This window comes from Serinus canaria, chromosome 3 (genome assembly GCF_022539315.1).
Source record: "Serinus canaria isolate serCan28SL12 chromosome 3, serCan2020, whole genome shotgun sequence".
NCBI classification, from domain to species: Eukaryota; Metazoa; Chordata; class Aves; order Passeriformes; family Fringillidae; genus Serinus; species Serinus canaria.
In genome coordinates, this window is record NC_066316.1 from 20839217 (window position 1) to 20859925 (window position 20709).

The 20709-nt window shown below is 36.9% G+C and overlaps 1 protein-coding gene across 1 annotated transcript in view; it reads left to right on the forward strand.

The window, feature by feature from the left end:
- Positions 1-20709, forward strand: part of USH2A (usherin) — a 371525-nt gene that overhangs the window by 153172 nt on the left and 197644 nt on the right. The window contains exons 30-31 of the mRNA XM_050972284.1: positions 7234-7347; positions 9707-9868. Of these exons, the coding sequence (XP_050828241.1) occupies positions 7234-7347; positions 9707-9868 (276 nt within the window). The remainder of the gene's footprint in view (positions 1-7233; positions 7348-9706; positions 9869-20709) is intronic.

A 20709-nucleotide genomic window follows, 5' to 3' on the forward strand; every position in this document is an offset into this window, starting at 1 on the left:
GGACTCAACGATCACAGAATCATTTAGGCTGGAAAAGACCTCAAAGATCATTGTGACCCATGATCATTGTGGGTCCCTTCCAACTCAGGATGTTCTCTGATACTGTGATTCGTGTATTTCAACTTGTGTCCATTGACTCTTGTCCTGTTGCTGGGCACTACTTAGAATAGTCTGGCTGCTGCTTTGTTGTCTCCCATAAGGTATTTATACATTTTGATAGATGGCCCTGAGCCTTGTCTTTCCCGAGATGATCAGTCCCAACTCTCTCACTCTCTGTCAGAAAAGATGTGCTCCAGTCTTTTTACCATCTTAGTGGCCCTTTTTGTATCATCCAGACTTGCTGAGGGGGCAAACTTTCCCCATCATCAAAGTCATTGATAAAGGTGCTGAACAGTATCCCAGAATGCTGGGATACACCCTAGCTGTCTTGTCTCTGTGTTTTGTGCCACTGATCACAATCCCCTGATACTTCTCTTGTCAAGCACATGCAAAATCCCCATTTTATAATTCAGATTTCTCTCACTGTAGAATTCAGGGGATTGACCAGCCTCTAAACTGTGAGCTGTAATGATACCTACAAATAATAATTAAATAAAATGTGCTGCAAAAGAATTCACACACTATTGGTATTTATTCCTCTTAAAGATTTGTCCTTCAAGTTTGTTTGATTTTTCAGTTCATCCCATCTCTGTCATTGCTGCAATAGCTGAGGGCTGGTGTTGTGGCTGCACACGTGGTAATGAGGAAAGTTTGGTCGACAGCTGCCATTCCCTCCTCCCCGTGACACGTGTTTGTAATTACCTTTCACCTTTTAGTTTCTTATGCTCGGCAGATGAATATCTCAGGAAAAGTCAATTTAATGATTTAATGTGGTTAATCAAAGTCTCTGAGCTGTGCTGTGGTTTTGAAAGCTCTCTAGCTGGAGGGTCTCTCAGAAGAGGAGACAGGGCTGCCTGCCAGTGACAGATCAGCCAGGGCTGGACAGTGGGACCATAGTGCTGGGGGAAGCTTGCTGCTAGGCTGGCAAATGCCCATGCTCTGGCAAATGCTGTCAGCTGAGAGACTGTCTCTCTCAGGGAAATCTCTGCCATTCCCCTGCCTAAGCAGCCTGTGGCTTTGGGACTGGCCTCTGTATCCTGACTGGTCCCTCTGATGGGATTCGGGGGGCTCTGTCTGAGATGGGTATTAGAAAAGGTGGTTTCTCTCAGGCTTATTTCATCTGTGTGGGATGAAATGAGCAGTTTACCAACGATGGAAAGTTTGCTGTGTGAAGCTGTTGGTGAATTTCTTGGGCAATACTGTCATGCACTTGAAATTACTTGAAAGCTCTTGGTTTGCACAAATATTTTACACTCAAAGCATTCCTTTACTGCAATTAATGAAATATTTAAAATTTCTGGAAAGGGATTATTGTAAACCAACTAAGAAATGTATGTCGGGCCAGAACACTAGAAGGACTCCCAAATCCCTGCTCCAAGCTAGGACAAATTTCTAAAGTTGTAAAATTTCATATGTAGCTAAGAATGTTTGGCTGGGGCAGCTACTGCAACAAGGGGGAGCTGATAGATCTGTCTGTGCCTGTTGGGTTTCTGTGAGTTGTCAAGTGGTGCTTGAGCTCCTAGTGACTCTAAGTCAGAGTGGCAGAATGTTGGTTCCCTTCTCCTTTCATTTAGCTGGCTTTAGTAGACTAGTGGCATATTTTTCAATATATGAATTTTAAAACAAATGATAATAATATTCTACAGTATTAAGATTCAAACTTGATTGAGTTTAGACCTAAATGAATCTTCTTTACAGTACAATGCTGTTATATAAATTTATTCTTACAAAATGTAAATTGTGTGATTAAATAAGTGTGAGCATTTTATCAAAATTACATCAACTCTTAGATACATACCCATATTTTTAGTAACAAAAAGAAGTTAATTTCTTAATGTTTTTCAGGCTAGAAAGGATTATTTTGTTTTTATAGACATATTAAAATTCTGCAAAAAAGTAACAAGTATTTCTTTGTTTCTCCACAAACTTTTAAAGATAATCATACTGCAGAAAATAAGCAATGATTAAGTTATTTGGAATGATCGAGGGTTAAACAGTGACAGATATTACAAAGCCAGTACTCTCTGTGGTTAATTAACTCTTGGTGCAAAATTGCACTGTTCAGTTAAGGTTTTCTGCAAAGTGAAGCAGCTGGAGAGTTCCCTGTGCTGGGAGGAATGTAACAGGCTTCCTTGAATCACTGCAAACTGAATTGCATCTTCAAAGACAGTGGAGCTTGTGTGTGGTTTGTTATGAAGTATTTCTGTTGGGAAAAAAGGGTCTTTCAAGCCACCTAAATGCAATAATTAAAGTGAAACTTCTGTTCTTATAAGCCAGAGAGTTGGAATAGGTCCCCTCCTGTTTAGTAGTTCTTCATTTTATGACTTATACTATACTTAGTTAGAAGATGCTTTAAAAATGCAGATGTATGTGACAGATTGATGTGCACAGGCTTTTGGTTCAGAATTGCATATGTGGAAGACTCATGTACTTAAACAGTTTTTGCTACAATCTGTCAAAAGCAAAGTCAGTTGAGGACTTCCTTTTCTGATCAGTGGTCTGTGATTAAGTGTACTGTGGTAATGATGCATCTCGACACACAAGTGACTTTGTTGGACAGATGCTCTATGACCTCGGGCATTCAAGTTAGCTAAATAATCTGGGTTTGGGGAGGAGAAATTTGGTAATTTTTGTTTTTAAAGCTTAGGCAAGAATTAAGGTAAATCTAAAGGTCAAGTGTTGTTTCAATTGCAGTAGGTGTATTTCAAAATAGGTCCTCTTGAAAGAGCATGCTAGGGAAGAAACAATGAAAAAATCTGGCAAAGAAAAGTCCCTTTGGCAAAATAATACACTCAGTTTTTATGAACAGAATATTAGCCCTCATACTGTAGTGGTAAACTTTTTTTTTTTTAATGAGAAGTACTAGTTTTCCACTCAAAATGTGTGACAGTGCTGTGGAATATGGCTGTATTGTCTAAATGCATGAGAACTCCATTTGAGAGCTGGTGAACAAAAGAGATATCAGCCTTATGGAGAAGTGAAGGGAAAAAAAGCTACATATGTTATATTCTTATATACTATATGCATTAGAACACTGAATAGAGTGGGCCTAAATATGCAACTACCTCTGACTAGCCCACACACCCATTTTACCATAAATTCATTGTTGACCCCTTTGGTATTCCCCATATCCATGCTGTTATCCCTTCACTGCTAGAATGAACCTAGCATTTTCTCTCTTGCACAACTCTAAACCTTGACTCTCAATATTGCAAATAATTAAAGACCATTTAAATAAAAGTATAGACAATTAAATACTGGTTTTGCATATAAAGTGTGCTTAATGTTCTAGGTGTGATTCCAGATAACTCTTTTAGACTGTTAACTTTACATTCATATTTAACAAATGACATTATTCAGTTTCATGGGGTCACTGTGTCAAAATGTCTGTGTTAGAACTTTAATTTATTTCCAAAGGTTCTTTGGGCAGATAGGAGTGGTGTGTTAAAATGATTTAGCATCTCCACTTCCCCATGTGGATTTTAAGGCTTCGAATGTAGTCTATGATGTAAATTTTGAGTTTAGGTGGGTTCAGCTGCTCTGTAGTGGCAGACTGAATGCGTGGGACCCATATCCCATATGTGTGAGGCCAACCCTCTTCTTCAATATTGATGAGGTCTCTAATCCTATCTCCTGATCAAAGTGACAATTTATCCACCTCTCTCCTGTTAGCATTAATAGAATGCATGCAGGTGTGGCCAAATTTTGCTTTGTTAGCACCCCATCTTTGAAAGCCTGATGGACTCTTATCAGATCAGCAATTATTAGGTATAGACAAGAGATGCCCGGCTGAGAGTGTGATAATTGAGGAGTTAGGGAAAGTTTTTTTAAAGCTGTCAGCCAACTTCATTGGATCATAGGCTATTTTTTACTTCAAAATTTATTTTGCTGTTCTTTAAATTAATTCATGTGTATCAGTGATGATCTTTGCTGTGGGACTGCTGACTTTGTATTTCAGTGTAGTCAGGTGCTGAGTGTAAATTTCACTGACTGACTGAAAGTGCAGGGGAAATGAGTGGGTAATGAGAGCAGAGCAGCCAGTTCTTTAATTGAATTAAAAGCTGGGTGACACCAATGCAGACACCTGTCCAATTACAGACAGGCCAAGGTGTTTACCATTGCTGTACAAGCGATTTGAAGATGACAGAAATCTTTCCGCCCACAGATTAACATAATGAAGGAGAACAGATTACAGTGGATGCTGGCCAAACAGATAGGATGGCAGCTGAGAAAAAAGTAGTTTGCTGAAGTATGTAAATAAAACCTGTGCACTTTCTATTGCCTACCAATGCACATCTGTTTCTTTGTGGAAAAAAAATAGCGCAAGAGTACATGTGAAAGAAAAACATTAATTAGGAAATGAAAAAAATATTTTTCAAGTTGCTGCCTTCACTGAATGAATTTTTTAAACAAAACCTCCTGTAGCAAATGGGTTTATTTGTTCGCCTTCTTTTTTTCATGCAAATTCTGTCAGCCTTTCACGAACCTACATATGCAATGGGAAGTCTGTTTTGCTACAGGTGCTTCATATAAAACCTCCCTACTTTGTCCACAGCAAACCAAACAGTCCAATCCAAACCTTCTACACGTCCTGGCATCTTTTTGGCTGTCTGATATTCTGCAGCTCTCAGTGCTTGAAGCCATTGGTAACCCTACAGGATGTCTTCCATGAGAAAATGTAGGGAGCATTAATTCACTGCTTCATAAGAAACAAATGCTACAAGTGCTAAATATACAAATCAAACTGAATTGCTTCCCAAAGCACTGCAGAGTGAATAGAGAGACAGCATGTATACAATGCCATGCTCCTATTGGCCAGGAACTTGCAAATGTCACAGTTAGAAGATTTGGTTTCTACTTGTATTTATTTGTGGAGGTAATTCCCAAAGCACATTTTGTAGTTTCCTGGGTTTAACTATGATCTGGAAATAAGTGGAAATAGTGTATTGTGTAAAAGAGATGGTGTTTTGACTAATGGAATTTCTGTGGTGCAAAATTTTGTGTAGCTTCCAGTACTTTACAGGCATGGGATAATGCCTAAAGTGGGGCTGTACAAGAAAGCCAAAAAGGAACTTAGTGCAAGGGAATGTAGTGAAAGGACAAGGGGTAATGTCTTTAATCTGAAAGTGTTTAGGTTTAGATGAGATATTGAGAAGAAATTTTTTACTGTAGGTGTGATGAGGCAGTGGCACAGGTTGTGCAGAGAAATTGTGGATGTCCCATCCCTGGAAGTGTTCAAGGTCAGGCTGAATGGGACACTGAGCAACATGGTCTAGTGGGAAGTGTCCCTGCCCATGGAAAGGGACTGGAACCAGATGATCTTTATGGTCCTTTTCAAAACAGACCTTTCTATGAAAACATTTCCTATTTTCTATTTTTTTGATGATTCTTAAAAATATTATCTGTCCATCAGAGGAAGATCACAGGGACATTTCTTTGGTGGTGACCGACACAGCATTTTTCTCTCCTGTCACACTTAGATTGGATGTCAGTACAGCTCTCCACTGTTCACTGGGGGCTTGCAAAATCAAAACCGTAATCAGAGCAAGCAGATGCTGGTCAACTGGTTTTATTTTAAAATAAAATAAAGAGCAAGCAGATGCTGGTCAACTGGTTTTATTTTAACAATACTCTGATGCTAAAGTGATTACTTCTGAATATCTCTCCATTTGTAAGAGCAGAAATGCACCCCAGAGAATTCAAATAGAAAGATCATTGCTATTCCAACCTTTGAAATTTTTGATTGATTGCAAGAAAAAGCATAAATGTTACTAATTCAGTGAAAGCTAATCTTGTGCTTTCCATGTGAACGCACCTTTTATAAACACAATATAAACTTGTACAGACTGATGGTTCTACTCAGAAAATATTAGTTTGTGCTGTAGCTGTTAACTTCCAACATAAAATTCTCCATGGCCTTTTTGTGATTATAAAGGGCTTATGAGGGGAAAGAATATTTTTTTAATGAAATGCAATTATGTTTGCATTCTCATAGTGTAGCAATCCAGTGAAGAGCAATAATAAGGACTAATTTTGTTTACCTGTTTGTGTACATGTAATGCTGAGGGGATTTTCAGACTTCTTGTACTGCAGGACAATTGGCCAGAAATTACAGTTCTTTGACGTGCTGGTTTTTTTTAAGCTGATTTGCAAAATCCCAGTGTTGGGCAGTCTTGAAATAACATAGTTTGCTATACATTTTATTTTTTTCATGAAGCACCACATTGATTTTGCTAGAGCTGTGACAGTCAAGGCGAGAACATGGTTTGAAATGAAACTTGGCATGAATTGGCCTTCTTTTAATTACTTCTGTGTTTAGATTTTGTATTACTTTTTTGTTGGACTTACTTTTAAGTGGGAACTGCCAATGTTTCTTAAAATGACTCTAAACTTAATTTTTTCCCTTGTAATCCTTCTGTATTTGATAGTTCAAAATGTTGCAAAACTTCCTGAAGTGGTAAGCAGTGATTATTATTTGTCATAACATGGAGCTGATTGATATGTGAGAATTTAGTAACTTCTCTTCACTAACAAGCCAGACCTGAAGTAGAAGAAGGCCCCAGATCTTTTATATTTGTAAACCATTGGGTGCTGCGTCACCTGAATTATGTTACTGTTGTTTGCATAGGAAATGTGGGTAGGTCTATACGCTGCTACTGAGTGGAGGACAAGTAGGATGTTTCATAAAAAAGAGATTTCAATTAATGGATGAATAGTGACATCATTGGAGAGGATTCATTAAAAAAAAAAACTTGTTCTGGGAGACAATGAAAGTTCATTGGAAAAATAAGATTAATAGATGGAAAAATTTTGAGGCAGGGATTAAGGAAAAAACTTCTTCATTGTCACATTAAAATATACACCTCTGTTTTGAAGTAGTATCTGTTTCAGTGAGGATGACTAAAGAAACACAGGTGCATATTTAGTACTGAAAATGGAATAAAATATAATTTGCTCTTAAATTATTTTGCAAAATTTAAGTAATGGATGGTAGCAATGAAACCTTAATAATTTTTTTTTCACCTGTAACAGCGGGAACCCATAGTACAGAAGTTTATTTTCCCTCTGCATGTGTCTGCATGCAGTCAGTCTGTACACTGTACATGCATAACACCTTGTTTTCTTGTATTGCAGGCACATTGAGGGGCTTGCATCCTTTCACAAACTATGCTGTAACCCTAACTGCTTGCACTTTGGCTGGCTGTACTGAGAGCTTGCATGCATTGAACATCTCCACTCCACAAGAAGGTAAAGTAATTTCAAAGGTCTTGACTTCCACATTTCAGTCATGAATAATAAAACAGGAGAAGAGCTAAACGCTGCAAAGCCATTTGCTGGAAAACCCCAACCTAATTTGATGACAAAGTGCATTGCCAGACCATAATTGCTCCATTTTTTGGGGGGTGCGAAAATGAATCAAACTCCATACCCTTTAATGACATGCATCTTTAATAGCTGTAATGCAGATTAATGGGCTTTTTAATTGCTGTTACATTGTTCATGCAAGAGCCTTGTCATTAATATGAAGCATCTGAAAGATTAATGAAAGCTTCCTCATTTTACTATGGCTCAGAAGTAAATCTAGAGACAGTCTGACTAAAAAGAATTGATTGTATGGCACAGTATGAAATTGAGAATCAAATGCTTGATTTCCATGGTTTCTTTTAATCACTAAACACCAGCAATAGGCAACAATTATTTCAGTGTGATGAAACTGCCAAATGCCAATTGAGTTATTTATTAATTGCTGTTCAGATTTTCTCTTTTTTTTCCTGAACACTTTTACATGTTGTTGTGCTCAAACTTAAAGGTTGTGAGTGTGAGTTAAGGCATCCTATGCTTACATTAAGAGCTAGGGCACAAAGAAAGAAAAAATGCATTCAGTTCTGACTTTAGAGTCTAGGCTGATATGTATTGCACATCAATTACTAGAACAAATGCCCCAAAAATATCAGTGACATATCTAACTTCATTCTCAATTAAACATAAAGTTCACATCTCCTGGTTCTGTCATCCTAAAGGCATATTAATCCAGTTAAAATAATCAGTTACTCCAAATCTATACCAGTAGAATAATGAACAATTTGACATGTATTTATTGGACAGTAGTTAATCTTCCATGATTCAAAGTAGTTTTTAAAATTCCCTCCCTCCCACAGTTCTTTGTTTTATCTTCTCATATAAACTAGGTTGTAATACAGTACCAATAAAGAAAGTAAAATTTTGGCATGAAGTCATGTGAATTGTAGCCATAATAATTAAAAGGATGCTGAAATCTTTTAACTGCTGCCAAGGCAGGTTGTTGTTCAAGATGTTGCTGTGATGAGGACAGTGCTGAAGATTGCAGTCTAACATTGCTAGAACAGAGTTTTGGCATGACCATATTAGTAATTGCCAGCAGCACCAATCAAAACAAGATCCAGTTATTGCCTCTTGGATGCTCAAGATAAACTGACTGAGATTTTCTGGTGGCATTGACCATAAAAGGGTGCAGCCTCTGACAGCCAAATACTTAATGGACCCTGTGATATAAACATGAAACACATTATTTCAATATTTGTGTATTTCTTTCTGCTGTGACATAGCAATTAAAAATAAATTGTTTATGTCCTATTTTCTCAGCTTAGTGAATAAAGCAAAAGCCCTTACCTGTCATAATGGAATGATAATAGAATGGTTTAGGCAAGAGTAGATTTTTTTTCCCCAGAGATTGAATAAAGCCAAGGGGAACATGTGTTTTATCCCTCAGAAGAATTGAACAAAAAGTCAATGTGTGGAATTTCTATTTTTGGATGCTCTTGTTGCATGCTCTTAGTAACAATAAATTGGTGATACAAAAGACAGACGCCATATCACACCCTCCAGCTATCCCTGTTTCCCTATTGAAACATTCATTACTTTATACTGTTTTCACATTACCAGGCACTGCTAGTTATTGTTTTAAATTGCTAGCACAGAGCTTATAAATTACAAGATATTTCTCCCAGACTAAGGCCTCCACTCAGCTCCCCTTGCAATTTTCACTGCGATTCCTTGTGCTTCTAATGTATAACTCATTGGAACAGTGAAAGAACTTGACTCTTAAATTATTATCCATTGCCAACTTCCAGTATATTATATACATAAAATCTACATTAAACAAACATTACTAAGTGTATTGAATTATGAAAAGTTTGAAACAAGGGGTAGGGCCTAAGAACACATCACCTGCATTGGTGGTTAGAATGATCACTTCGTAGTTAGGAATAAAACACCATGAAAGAAGAGAAAATAATTTTTATTAAACAAAGGACTGCACAAAATCCTGTACCTCTCACCTTGATCACAGTGTTACCAAGCTGGAACTATATTATAGAAGCATAATTATAGAAGCATAATTGTTCTCCTTAAAGCAAAGAGTATATTGCTGTCTTTCATAGAAGTTTCTGTTTGGCTAGAAATCCTCACATAATATAGGAGACTTCTCAAAATTCTGGTGTGTTGCAGATATAAAATATTTTCTGAAATTTCAGCTTTACCAAAAATCATTCGGTAGTAGCTTCTCATTGAAATTCTTTATTATTTGTGGAAAGACAATATAGTGTAACTTTATCCACTTTTTCACCAGCTCCTGAAGATGTGCAATCACCCACAGCAATATCCTTTCCCACCTTCCTGCTGATGAGTTGGAGCCCACCCAAAACACCAAATGGTATAATTACAAAATATACTTTATATATGAATGGGATACCAATTTACTCTGGAAATGGAACTAAGTATGTTGTAAAAGGTGAGTTCTCTGCTAGTTAGCATGTCAGATAGGTATCTCATGGTTGCAGTGAACAATTGTATGATTGACACCTTCTTATTTCAGTGGAAAGAAAATAATTCTAAAATTGGCTGGATGCACTTTAAACACTGATGGGTGTAATATTTTAAAGTGTCTTACTCTTTGTTGGGACTCATTGAAATTAACACCACTATGGATGATGTAGCTAAATCTTGTGCCTCTTTCACAGGATCTGAGTCATGTTTTTAGTGTTTTATAACATTTTTGTCTCATACCATCCAGTTCTCAAAGCAAGTAAACTGCCAACTATTGAAGAAATTATAGACAGGTTTAATAGTTTTTCTTAATGCCTTCCCTAAATATTCTTAATTAGAGAGATACTGCATTGCTTACCTGAATAGCCTCTAATTAATTTATTAAAAATATAAGCAAATAATCTGTTTTCTTCTGATAATAGTTGTGCCATGTGCCAATAGCCAAATTATACCAACACTCTTTAACTGTTACACTGAAGTTAAGTGCCTATTACTTGGCAATACTGTGAAGCATGGTAATCTGACTTTCTATTTTAATATAATTGGTGTAATTTAATGAATTATCCAAATTACTTGTTCAGACATTATGCAAATAACAACAACAAAAATAATAATAAAAAACCAAACCGAAAGAAGAAAAACTACAACAACAAGAAAAGAAACCAAACAGAAACAACCAAAAAAACCAAAAAGAAAACATGGAGCTAGAAGTGCCATGCCACAGCATAAGCACTATTGTGGACTCATCAGAATTTGTATGTCTTGGTAGGTACAAGAGAAAATAAAGCATTTCCTATTGGACGGCTTGGAGAGAAAAGGGGACCAAGGCCCTACTTTCTCTTTAATGTAAGGCCTTAAAATTCAAAGCCATTTCTGCATCTTGAGTCAGTATAAAACATATTTAAAAATTCATATAGTTCAAATTTCTTTGCCTAGCACAGGCCATAAGGTACTGGTGTGGTGGGTCAGTTTTGACACTGAAAAATGAATCCAGTTAGAGAACCTCCTGAAGGCTGTTGATGATCGCTATAATAAATAGTGCACACTTTAAGTCAAACTTTTTCATTCTGTATTCAAAGGTAATGGATTTTTCGTAACCATAGTAACCTTAGTGTATTTCTGGATAAATACACGAGGTATATACATTCTGGTTTTATTTTTGAATATAAACTACCACATTATGTATTACTAATAATATGAAAAATAGGATATAGGTTAGCATAATGACAGCTCAAACTAGGGTGCATTTTTCTTCTGCAAAAAATAAATATTTATCAAAAGTGTAGGTTCAATTAATTTCTCCCCCATCTCCCCAGTTTTCTGGTATTCTTGCAGTGCCATTTATCTTTTTTTTTTTTGCAAGATTTCCATTAATCTCTCATTGCCATATCATAGCACTGTTCTTAAAATTTTTGAAGTGCAAATAGTTGTGCTTCCAATCTTACTAAAATCATTACTGAAATTTCATCATAGGTCCATCATTTAACCAAAATGTTCATCTGCAACCTGATTCTAAATGGGCAAGTGATGTAAAACATTTGAGGAAATGTTCACCATGATGTTGGTTGGTTGGTTTAGATTCATGTCTGCTTGCAGTCTGAATTATAGCCAAAATGAATGCTTATTGATAGAAATTAGGGTCAAGGTACTTTTGTAATTCTTTAAAAATCTAGAAAAGCATAAGGCTTCTACCCTTAAATCTTGAGAGATATGTCATAATACATTTAGCAGAGGCAGTCGAATGAAATCTCATCTGATTCTTAAGTTTTCTAGAGAAGCTCTTGTTGCTTTTATGTAGAAATTATTTATTTATATTTTACTAGAAATTTTTATATTATTGATCCTGTTGAGCATTTATGACTTTGATTTTAATTAATCTAAGACATGGATCTAAAGAAAGCAGAAAGTCCTCACATATTCAAAGGAGAAGGCTGGATCAGATCACGTTACCAGAAGTTGTACGCCACAAGACCCATTCTTTTCTATGTGATGTGGAGATCAGTCTGTTTACTTTGGGTCCATTTTTTGTGGCTGCCAATTTCTCCCTCTGCCTGAGGGAGAAGTGGCAATGTGAGCCAGCAGGCTGGGATTTGGGTCATTAGAAATCCCAGTCCTTGTGACTTGAGTTCATTCAAGATCGTGTTTAGATCTGCATATATCTTTAATTTTGCCTGATTTTGCTTCCTTTCAGAGCCCAAGATTTTCTGCTTTGTAGGCTAGATTTAAAAGAGGTATAACATGATCTTCTTTTTTATTTCCCCAAGGGCTACAGTTTTATGGTGAAAAGCTGGAGCTTTTGGTTTTGGAGTATTATGTAATATGCATCTTGGCTTTTCCCAAATAATTATCCTTTTGTTTTCAGCATTTATGCTAGTGATTTTGGTGTGTTATTGCCACAATGCAATATACTATTGACCCTCAACAGAGAGACAAAGTTCATTGTCTCCGATATCTGAAAATTATTGACCCACCAAAACAATTATCCTCATTTAGGAGCTATATGACTTAGTTCCTGGCATGTAGTCTATACCAGGAAATCATAGATTCTTTCTGTGTTTTTGAAGTGCCGTATCTATGGAAATGTGATGGTTTTCTAAACCTTTTTTTTTAAGAAGACATAAATTTTGTTTAAAAATTGGTACTTCACTGACTTTCATTTTAGACCATGAGAATTGCAATCAGTTTAGGGTAATCAATCCATACCTTGAGGAGGGATATGTTTTTTCAACACCAAAATAACAAATATATTGTTAAATTAATTTCTGATCTTGACAATTGTTGAGGGCTTGAAATACTCATTGATTTTCATGGAAATTCAAGTGTTTGTTTCCTCTGGGGGCTGAGCTGTAATTAGAAAGGAAACCCTTTAAAAGCACATATGGCAAATGTACACTTTACCACATTGAAAAAGGAGACCCATTAGGCATCCATCATCCATTAGTGCCTTTAAATATTTCCCCCATATTGACAAATTTGGTTTCTGTGTTGTGTGTAATAAAACACTGAAATGAGCCAGCCCCTCTACCACAACACCTGTATTAACTGTCTGCCTGTGATTTTTTCTGCCTCCCACCTTTCTGCATTTGCTTTATGTGGTGTATGTTCTACTTGCTCATGCAATCTGGGTTGTATTTCACATCCTATATTCCAGTGAAAGCCTAATCTCTCCAAGGGATGAGCCTGGAGGAAATAGTCCCAGATTTCAGGTTGAAATTCAGCTGTGTGAGTCCATGGCCCTGTATTTATGCTTTCAGTTGCTCTGTGTGTGAGTGCAGAAGCTCCTGTAGCCAAGACCATCATCTGCAGCTCAGGAGAGTAGTTGCAATAGGATTCTGCTCCCCAGACCTTCAGACCTTATTGCTCTGTAGATGACTAGCAGCTGTGAGGAGCTGCAGACACTTGTACAGTTATCTTCAGACCTCTTAACATTTTGATTTTAAAAAGAATTTTGATTTTAGGAAAATTTGAGCTAGTTTTCCCTGGCAACAGGAAAATATTCTTCTAATTGAAACACTCACAGTCAAAACCAAAGTTGCTACTTTGAAACATGAAGAATTCTTAATATAATTATTTTAAAGATGTTTTAAAATTTATGCAAGGTATTGCTTCTTGTCTTCTCTTTTGTTTCAGAAATTTTCAGACTCAGAAAAAAAAAAAACAGTCTCAGAAATTTTCTGCCTGTCTTAAATGAAAGGGGCAACAGAGTGGGTTTTTTATCCTGAAAAGTACTAGACTGCAGTGGACTGTGCTGGTGGTGCCAATACCACCAACAGAAGGGTGATCTAATAAATGCAGAATGTTATAGCATAAGCAGAGATGATCAGATGTGACCCAAGTGCTCAGGGTTTTGGTTGTGGCTTTTTGTTTTGTTTTGTTTTTCTGTGGATGGGGAACCTTACTGATGTGAAGAAACTTTAGAAAAAAGGTTAGAGCAAAATGTTCCTGTATTCTTAAAAGCTGAACATTTGATAGACTGAGAAAAGGTGTTCATTGTCTAACCTGTTTTCAAAAGGAAATGACTTTGTGGATACATTAGAAAATAAAACAAGACAAAAAAGTATGGATCTATTTTTGCTCTGAGCTTGGCATTGAGGATGTATGTCTGCATTTCCTGCAGCACTAGGTACTTGACAATGTTAACAAATTGTGTTCATATAATTTTCCTAGCAGGATCTAATGGTTCTCATCATGAATCTTTAAAAGGAAGATATTCTTATTAAGACTCAGCTGTATGAAACTTATTTTTCTCTGCCAACCTGAAAGAAGTGTTTCCAGTTTTTCAGGAAAGAAATCATGTCACCTATGTTACAAGGGCAGACCCTCAACTGAGTTAAATGAGTACAGAGTTATCCTAAATTGCATGTCCAAGAGTTTATAAAAAAATGTGACAGAGTACTTTGTACAAGGTTTGTGGGCAAAATATTAAGGAGAGCCTTGGAAAAGGTAAGGAAGAGCTGTCTTGACAATTTTTTTTCTAAGAGCATGAACTAAGTTTTAGCTTATTCCAATTGTTATTTGACCTGAGAGTAGAAAGGCTGATCTCACAAAACCGAGTTAGAATGGCAGCCTTGTTTTATTGCGAGGAAGAGACAGATGTTTGACATCTGTTCAATCAGGGCTTAACATATTTGAGCTTAAAAAAATGGGAGAATCCCAAATTAGTACCTGTATATTTTATGTTGCTCTAAACCGGTAGTGATTACAGTACACATCATGCACAGCCATGTGCAATGACTACATTTTGCAGAAAAACTGGCAAAGGTTTTGGTCCTTCATACCCCAGGAATGCTACTGCTTGTTTTAAATGAGAGCTCCTGATAGTAAAAGCAGAATCTATCATAATATCAGCATTGCACTGATTGCCAAGTGAAACAATTTGAGCAAGAAAATCCATAGAGTTGCATGTAGAAGATAATTGCAGTAAGATGTATCACTGCAAGAGGCTGAACCACTCAGAAGAACATCCTTATCTTATTTTTAGGGGGTTCTTTTGGTTACTTTTCAGTTTTCAGCTATAGCCATAGCAATAGCTATGTTGTTCAAGAACAACAGTTTCTAACCCTAAGGATTTGCCTTCCTTTGTTTTAGGTCCTGCTCAAGGATGACAGGCAGCTTTTGCCTTAAAGGACAAACAATAGAGAAATTCTGTAGTTCTCTGGTATGAGTTAATTTTCTTCCAGGTGACAGCGAAATATTTAACAACTAAATGTAATCAGTCTGTTCTTTCACTACAGATTTTTGAAAGAGTTGTTTGCAATCAAATACAATGTTAATGCTAGATTTGTAGATATTATAACCCTGAATGTCAGAATTCCTCATCTTTTTTTGTGAAACAGAGACTTCTTTAGCACCGTGATGAGCAATAAAAGTCAGTCTTCACTTCTTTGCAGTTAGAATTGGTTATCTGAAACATCTTGCACATGACCCAGTGAGGCATGGCCCAGTGTCTCACCCTTATTTCAGGGTCTTGCACTACTGTGCAACAGTGCCAGGCCTACAAATGCAGCTGGTAAGTCATACAGGATGGCTTATGAAGAGTGCCTGCTGCTCTAGGCTTTATTCTGGCCCTGGCATGCATTGAAGTGAACATCTAGAGGTGCACCTGGCACTAGAGGGCAGGGTATGCCAGCCTTACAGGAGAAGCTGCCTTCCTCTGAAAGTTCTGGGCCTGTGAGGAGGCACATTTGATACACCTGAAGTGGCAACACTGACATTGCCGGTGACCGGTGCTGTGGTAATTAATTCCACAGCCCCAGAATGCAGATTCAGCAGGCACAAAACCAAAGGGCAAATGGGCTGTCTGAGCCTGGCGTTCCGGTATTTCCAACTCAGACAGGGAGATCTGGTGCACTCGTTGGGCTTAATAATACACATCTGGGGAATTGAGAGGGGAGGGAGGCAGGGGAAGGGTAAAAGCATTATGTTTATTTGTAGCAGCTCCGTTGTATCATTTTCTATTGCAGTGCATTAGTGCAGTGTTAAATAAAATCTGCTTATTTAAAATCCTTTTAAATAGTGTTTAAATATTTCCTGCTGATACAATCTGCTAAAGTAGTTATCCTTGCTGCAGATTTCAGTTAACCTTGTCGCAGATATTAAGCCTGAAGCTACACAGACTTTTAGGGACCTTGATTATAGAGCAAAACCTAATGGTGTCATTATAAAACCACAGCTGGACAAGCTTCTGGAGTCCTTGTCCTTTGATCAGATTTGGGTAACACAGCAAGCCAGGAGAGAGCTCACGCTAACCCTGCTGGAATTGCTGAGCTCTCAGGTTACTTGAGTACCACTTTCTAAAAATTAAAATGCAACACAAATTATAAAATGAGAGTGATTGGGACCTTCCAATATTCTGCATGTACCAAAGTGAACTGGAGCAAAATAGCTTATCCAGAGCTAATAGCTGTAGAATGGGGAGAGTGTTTATTCTATCCTTTCCCTTCTGGCACATAAGAATTATTTTGGCTATGGGCTCTGTTTTCTAAACAAAGAGAAGAAAAGCATTGATTTCCTGGCTTGTCTAAATTCCATGATAAGAAATTAAACCCCTAAAAATGTAAAACTCCCAGTTTATTTTTTCTGTGATGGTACTTCAAAATATTTGTCAGAATTAGGCATCTGTAAGCCTTTTGTTCTGTATTTTCTCCTTCAATATCTAGGCTGGTAAGCAGATTTAAAGATGCTGAGTTATCTTCAGAAGACAGTGTCTACTGAGAAGGACACATTTAAATGAAGAGTTCATTGAGTTCAATTTGTAAAATGTGAATTTACAGCCTTACAGCCCTTTTTTTTTTTTTTTTTTTTAATCCATTGGCAGAGCTTTCTTCTTAATGTCCACATATAATTGCCTTGTAGGTGTTCTGCACTGGCATGTGGATTTGTAGGTCTTCTCCAAGATCTTTGCAGTTAGATAGCAAATTCTTATTTTGCTACATTCTAAGATCAAGTTCTTGTAATGTTGTGTGTGTGAACCTCCCTTGGGTAAACTGGCCAAATCTTGTCTGCTTTGCTCTTGGATTTTTCTGAAGGGCTAATCTATTTCTCTGCATTTTGTCTTTAGTCAGTGAGAGCTTCACATGAAGTGTCATAGTTTGTCTTTGTGAGCTGTTGTCTCCTGGTGACCACTCTTTGTTACTAAATATAATGAGAACTCTTTAAGATTTGCAAGAACTAGGATATGCTTTCTTGGCCATGTTGTGCTCATAGCCTGAAGTACTTTTTGTGGGATCTTATTTTTAGCAGTATGTCTGGTAATTATGGTTTGCCTGAAGCTGGTAAAACAAAATGGTGGCTTCTGTTCAGGTTTTAATTTTTCTGATAAAATGGACACATAAGCTTATTGTTTAAAACAAGTTTTCATCCAGTCACAATTTCATTAAGTGCTTTAGAAAACATCAGAAACTGTGCAAGGTTTTGTGTTCCAGTTATAAATAATATATTGATTGATCAAGAAAAAAAAATCCCCTTGTCTAAAAGATTTTTGTTTTGTTTTTGCCAGGATCATTTTGAGATACTTGGTAAATAATTTATGTTTAGTTTCAGGTAATGCTGTTCTCAGGTAAATAAAGATATGCCACCTCTGTCACAAGTGGACTAAGCCCAAAGTTGCTGCTTCTGCTTGAATCTCTAGGTATCCATTTATAAGGACACACCTCACTTAGCCATAACTTAATAGGCTTGGATAGAGTGGGGCAGCCTTTTTGATATTTCCAGCTGCATAATCAAACTTCTCTCTGAGCTTTTCCTTATGCCCTGGAAAACTACTCAATCCTTATTAATTTAGGAACATTTGGTCTCCTAAACTGCTAAACAGTTGATGAATATTTGATTTGAAATAGATATTTTATTCCATGCTTCTGCCTTACAAAGTGTGTGATAATTCGACAGAGTAGTACATTTATTATTCTTTGGCTAGTGCTAGACACAGTCCCTTCTCTCTATACCTGGTGTATCCCAACATTCCTTTAACCTTGGAATATTGATAAATTATGACAATGTACAGGCAGGTAACACCACAGCAGAACTTCTAGGGTTTCCCATTCCTTTTGCTTTTACTGAATCCATGACCATGAGAGTGTTGAGTCATTTACCATTACTGAAATATTTTCAGCATGTTATTTACTGAAAAAACCGGAAACCTTTAAGGTGACAAATTTATGGAAAGTGCAATCCTTAATTTTTGCATGTGTTTCAGACTTATAATTTCAATAAGTCTGAGAAACTTCCTTAGAATTTCCATTTCTAAAATACTTCACCAATTAATGTAAGTACAGACTTTTCTGAGTATTTTCCATCTTGTACAAGTCTTGTCTTGTGGGTGAACAATGCAAAGACTGTGTGTTATCACACCATAAAATAGTTGGATGTAAGTTTTATTTCAAAAATATTTGGTGGTTTGTATAATTGGAGTATTCATGTATTTTCAAAATCTCCTCTTAAGTTATGCAGAAACATGTGAAAGGAAAGGATCTTGTCCCCAAAACCATGAGAGGCATTTGAGTACACTTCCTTTCCTGTTATCACTGCCAGCAATGTAACTTAGGTTTCTACATTGATTGCTTAAATTGTTTACATAAAGCTTAATAGCCTTTTTTAGCCAGAACTGAACTCCATCATGTTTTTCACTAGTCTTGCATGCAATATGTCTTTTTATGATGATTTATTTCTGATTGAAGCATTTTACATCGATTGTAGTTGGACTCTGAAAACTGCTGGGAATTCTCCTCTTTTTCTTTCTTTCATTTCCATGGGTTTTATTGTATGAATAGAGTGACACATTTAAGTGATGGGTTAGCAGGAAATTAACTAGTGGGAAAAAATATTCAAGTGAACATAAAGCTAAACGTGTAAGAAGAACATCAAATTAGTGTGCTTTAAGTAAGGCTTAGACTCATGGTCCTAAAATGGATAGGAAGGTGGATGATAAACATTGTTATTTCTGTGTTGGCTGCTTTGGACATGCAAGGTTCCATGACTACTGAGATACATTTGAGTCATGTCTACAGTCTGCATATCTTGATTTCTTTTTTTTCCTTTTTTTTTTTTTTTGCATGTCTGGGTATGTTTATGGGTACGTAAGGTTGTTCAGAGGTGACCAGAGCATCTGGTTTATTAGGATGTTCTGGATCCTTGTGTTTCACCTGACTAGGATCATTGGCTAGACAGGGGAGTTCACAGAAAGGATGCATGAGTGACATTTTCTGTCTATTCCAGGGGAAATTCTGAAAACTAAGGAAATTATCAATAATGGAAAGTTACCCATGTTGATGCTTTATGTCAATAGCTTCCTTTTGAAAGCTGAATTTCATATTAACTTCAACTTTGAAACTATTTATGAACACTTAATAGTGCTAGTAAGTTTTGTTCTGATCAAGGAACAAAAATTGAATCCAATTGACAAGAATTTTTAAATATCATGAGCTGGCATGCAAGCTTTTTCATCAGCTCAAGGATGTTAGATTAAACATTTCAACTAATGTGTTTTGAATGTTTAGAGGTATGACTCTTGGGATTTAATATCATTGTTGCAATGTCACATAACAATTTTTTAAGCTGTTAAATTGTACTGGGAATTAAAATACATGTGCAATTTAAGTCTTTCTCCTATGTTTACAGGCAGAGAAAATTGCAGAGAAAGCTTGTCAAGTAAAACTAAAAACAAAGTGAGATACACTGAATAGATAAAAAGATTAATAAATTAGAAATGTTAGCATAAAAGAGAGGTATAAGTCTTGGCTTAAATTTGAAAAGAAGTTGTGTGGCAGAGATCAAGGCAAAATAAAAAAATGGTAAATAGAGCTAGAAAATAATTTAAAAGGAAAAATCCAGGTGGATAAATAGTCTACATTTAAAACAGCTGAGAGAAATTACAAGGAAACTTCTTCATCAATGAGCCTGTCCTTAGTGATGCTTCTTTGGGAGTTGTATGAACAGTAAAGCAGCTAGACTGAAATATATCTTTGTTTCTACACCTTGTCACCAGGTAACAGTTTTTGGAGGTAGAACTGCTATGAGGAAAAGCCACACTTTTGGCAAAATCCGTGGCCTTCATGTGCTGTCTTACAAATTGTGGTCACAACAGGTAGTTTCAGGCTTCAGCAGAGTAGCTGAGGATGTGAATCGACAGAGAGATTAGTCTGTTCCTCCAGGAGGTCCTACTAGAGCAGCAGTTAGCTGTGAATCATAGCATGGCCTGAGTGGGAAGGGACCTTTAAGGTCATCTCGTTCAAACCCCCTGCCATAGGCAGGAACCCCATCCACCAGACCAGGTTGCTCAGAGACCCATCCAACCTGGCCATGAACACTCCCAGGGAGGGAGCAGCCACAGCTTCTCTGGGCAACCTGTGCTAGTGCCTCAACCACCCTCAGAGTAAAGAACTTCCTCATAAAAATCAAAATTAAACTGATTATTTTCTGGTTTGAATCCATTCCTCCTTGTCACTATGTGCTCTCTGTCTTTCTGTAACCTTCCTTCAGGTACTGGAAGGCTTCAGTTAGATCACTCCAAATCCTTTCTTTTCGGGCTGAACAATCTCAATTATCTTAGCCCTTGCTCATAAATGAGGTGCTCCATCCCACTAATCAGTTTGGTGGCCCTGCTTTGGACGTGCTCAAGGACAGTGCTAGGGAAGCATAAGGAAGTTTTAGTTGCAAGTCATGTGTTATCTTAGTTGTGTCTCTGAGTTTCACAAGAAAACTCATAAAGATGATACCAATAATGTCACATAATGTGGGCATATACCCAGCACTGACTGCTAACATAGTGTCTGTTGTTCTTCTGCAAGAAAGAAGTAGTAATTATAATAC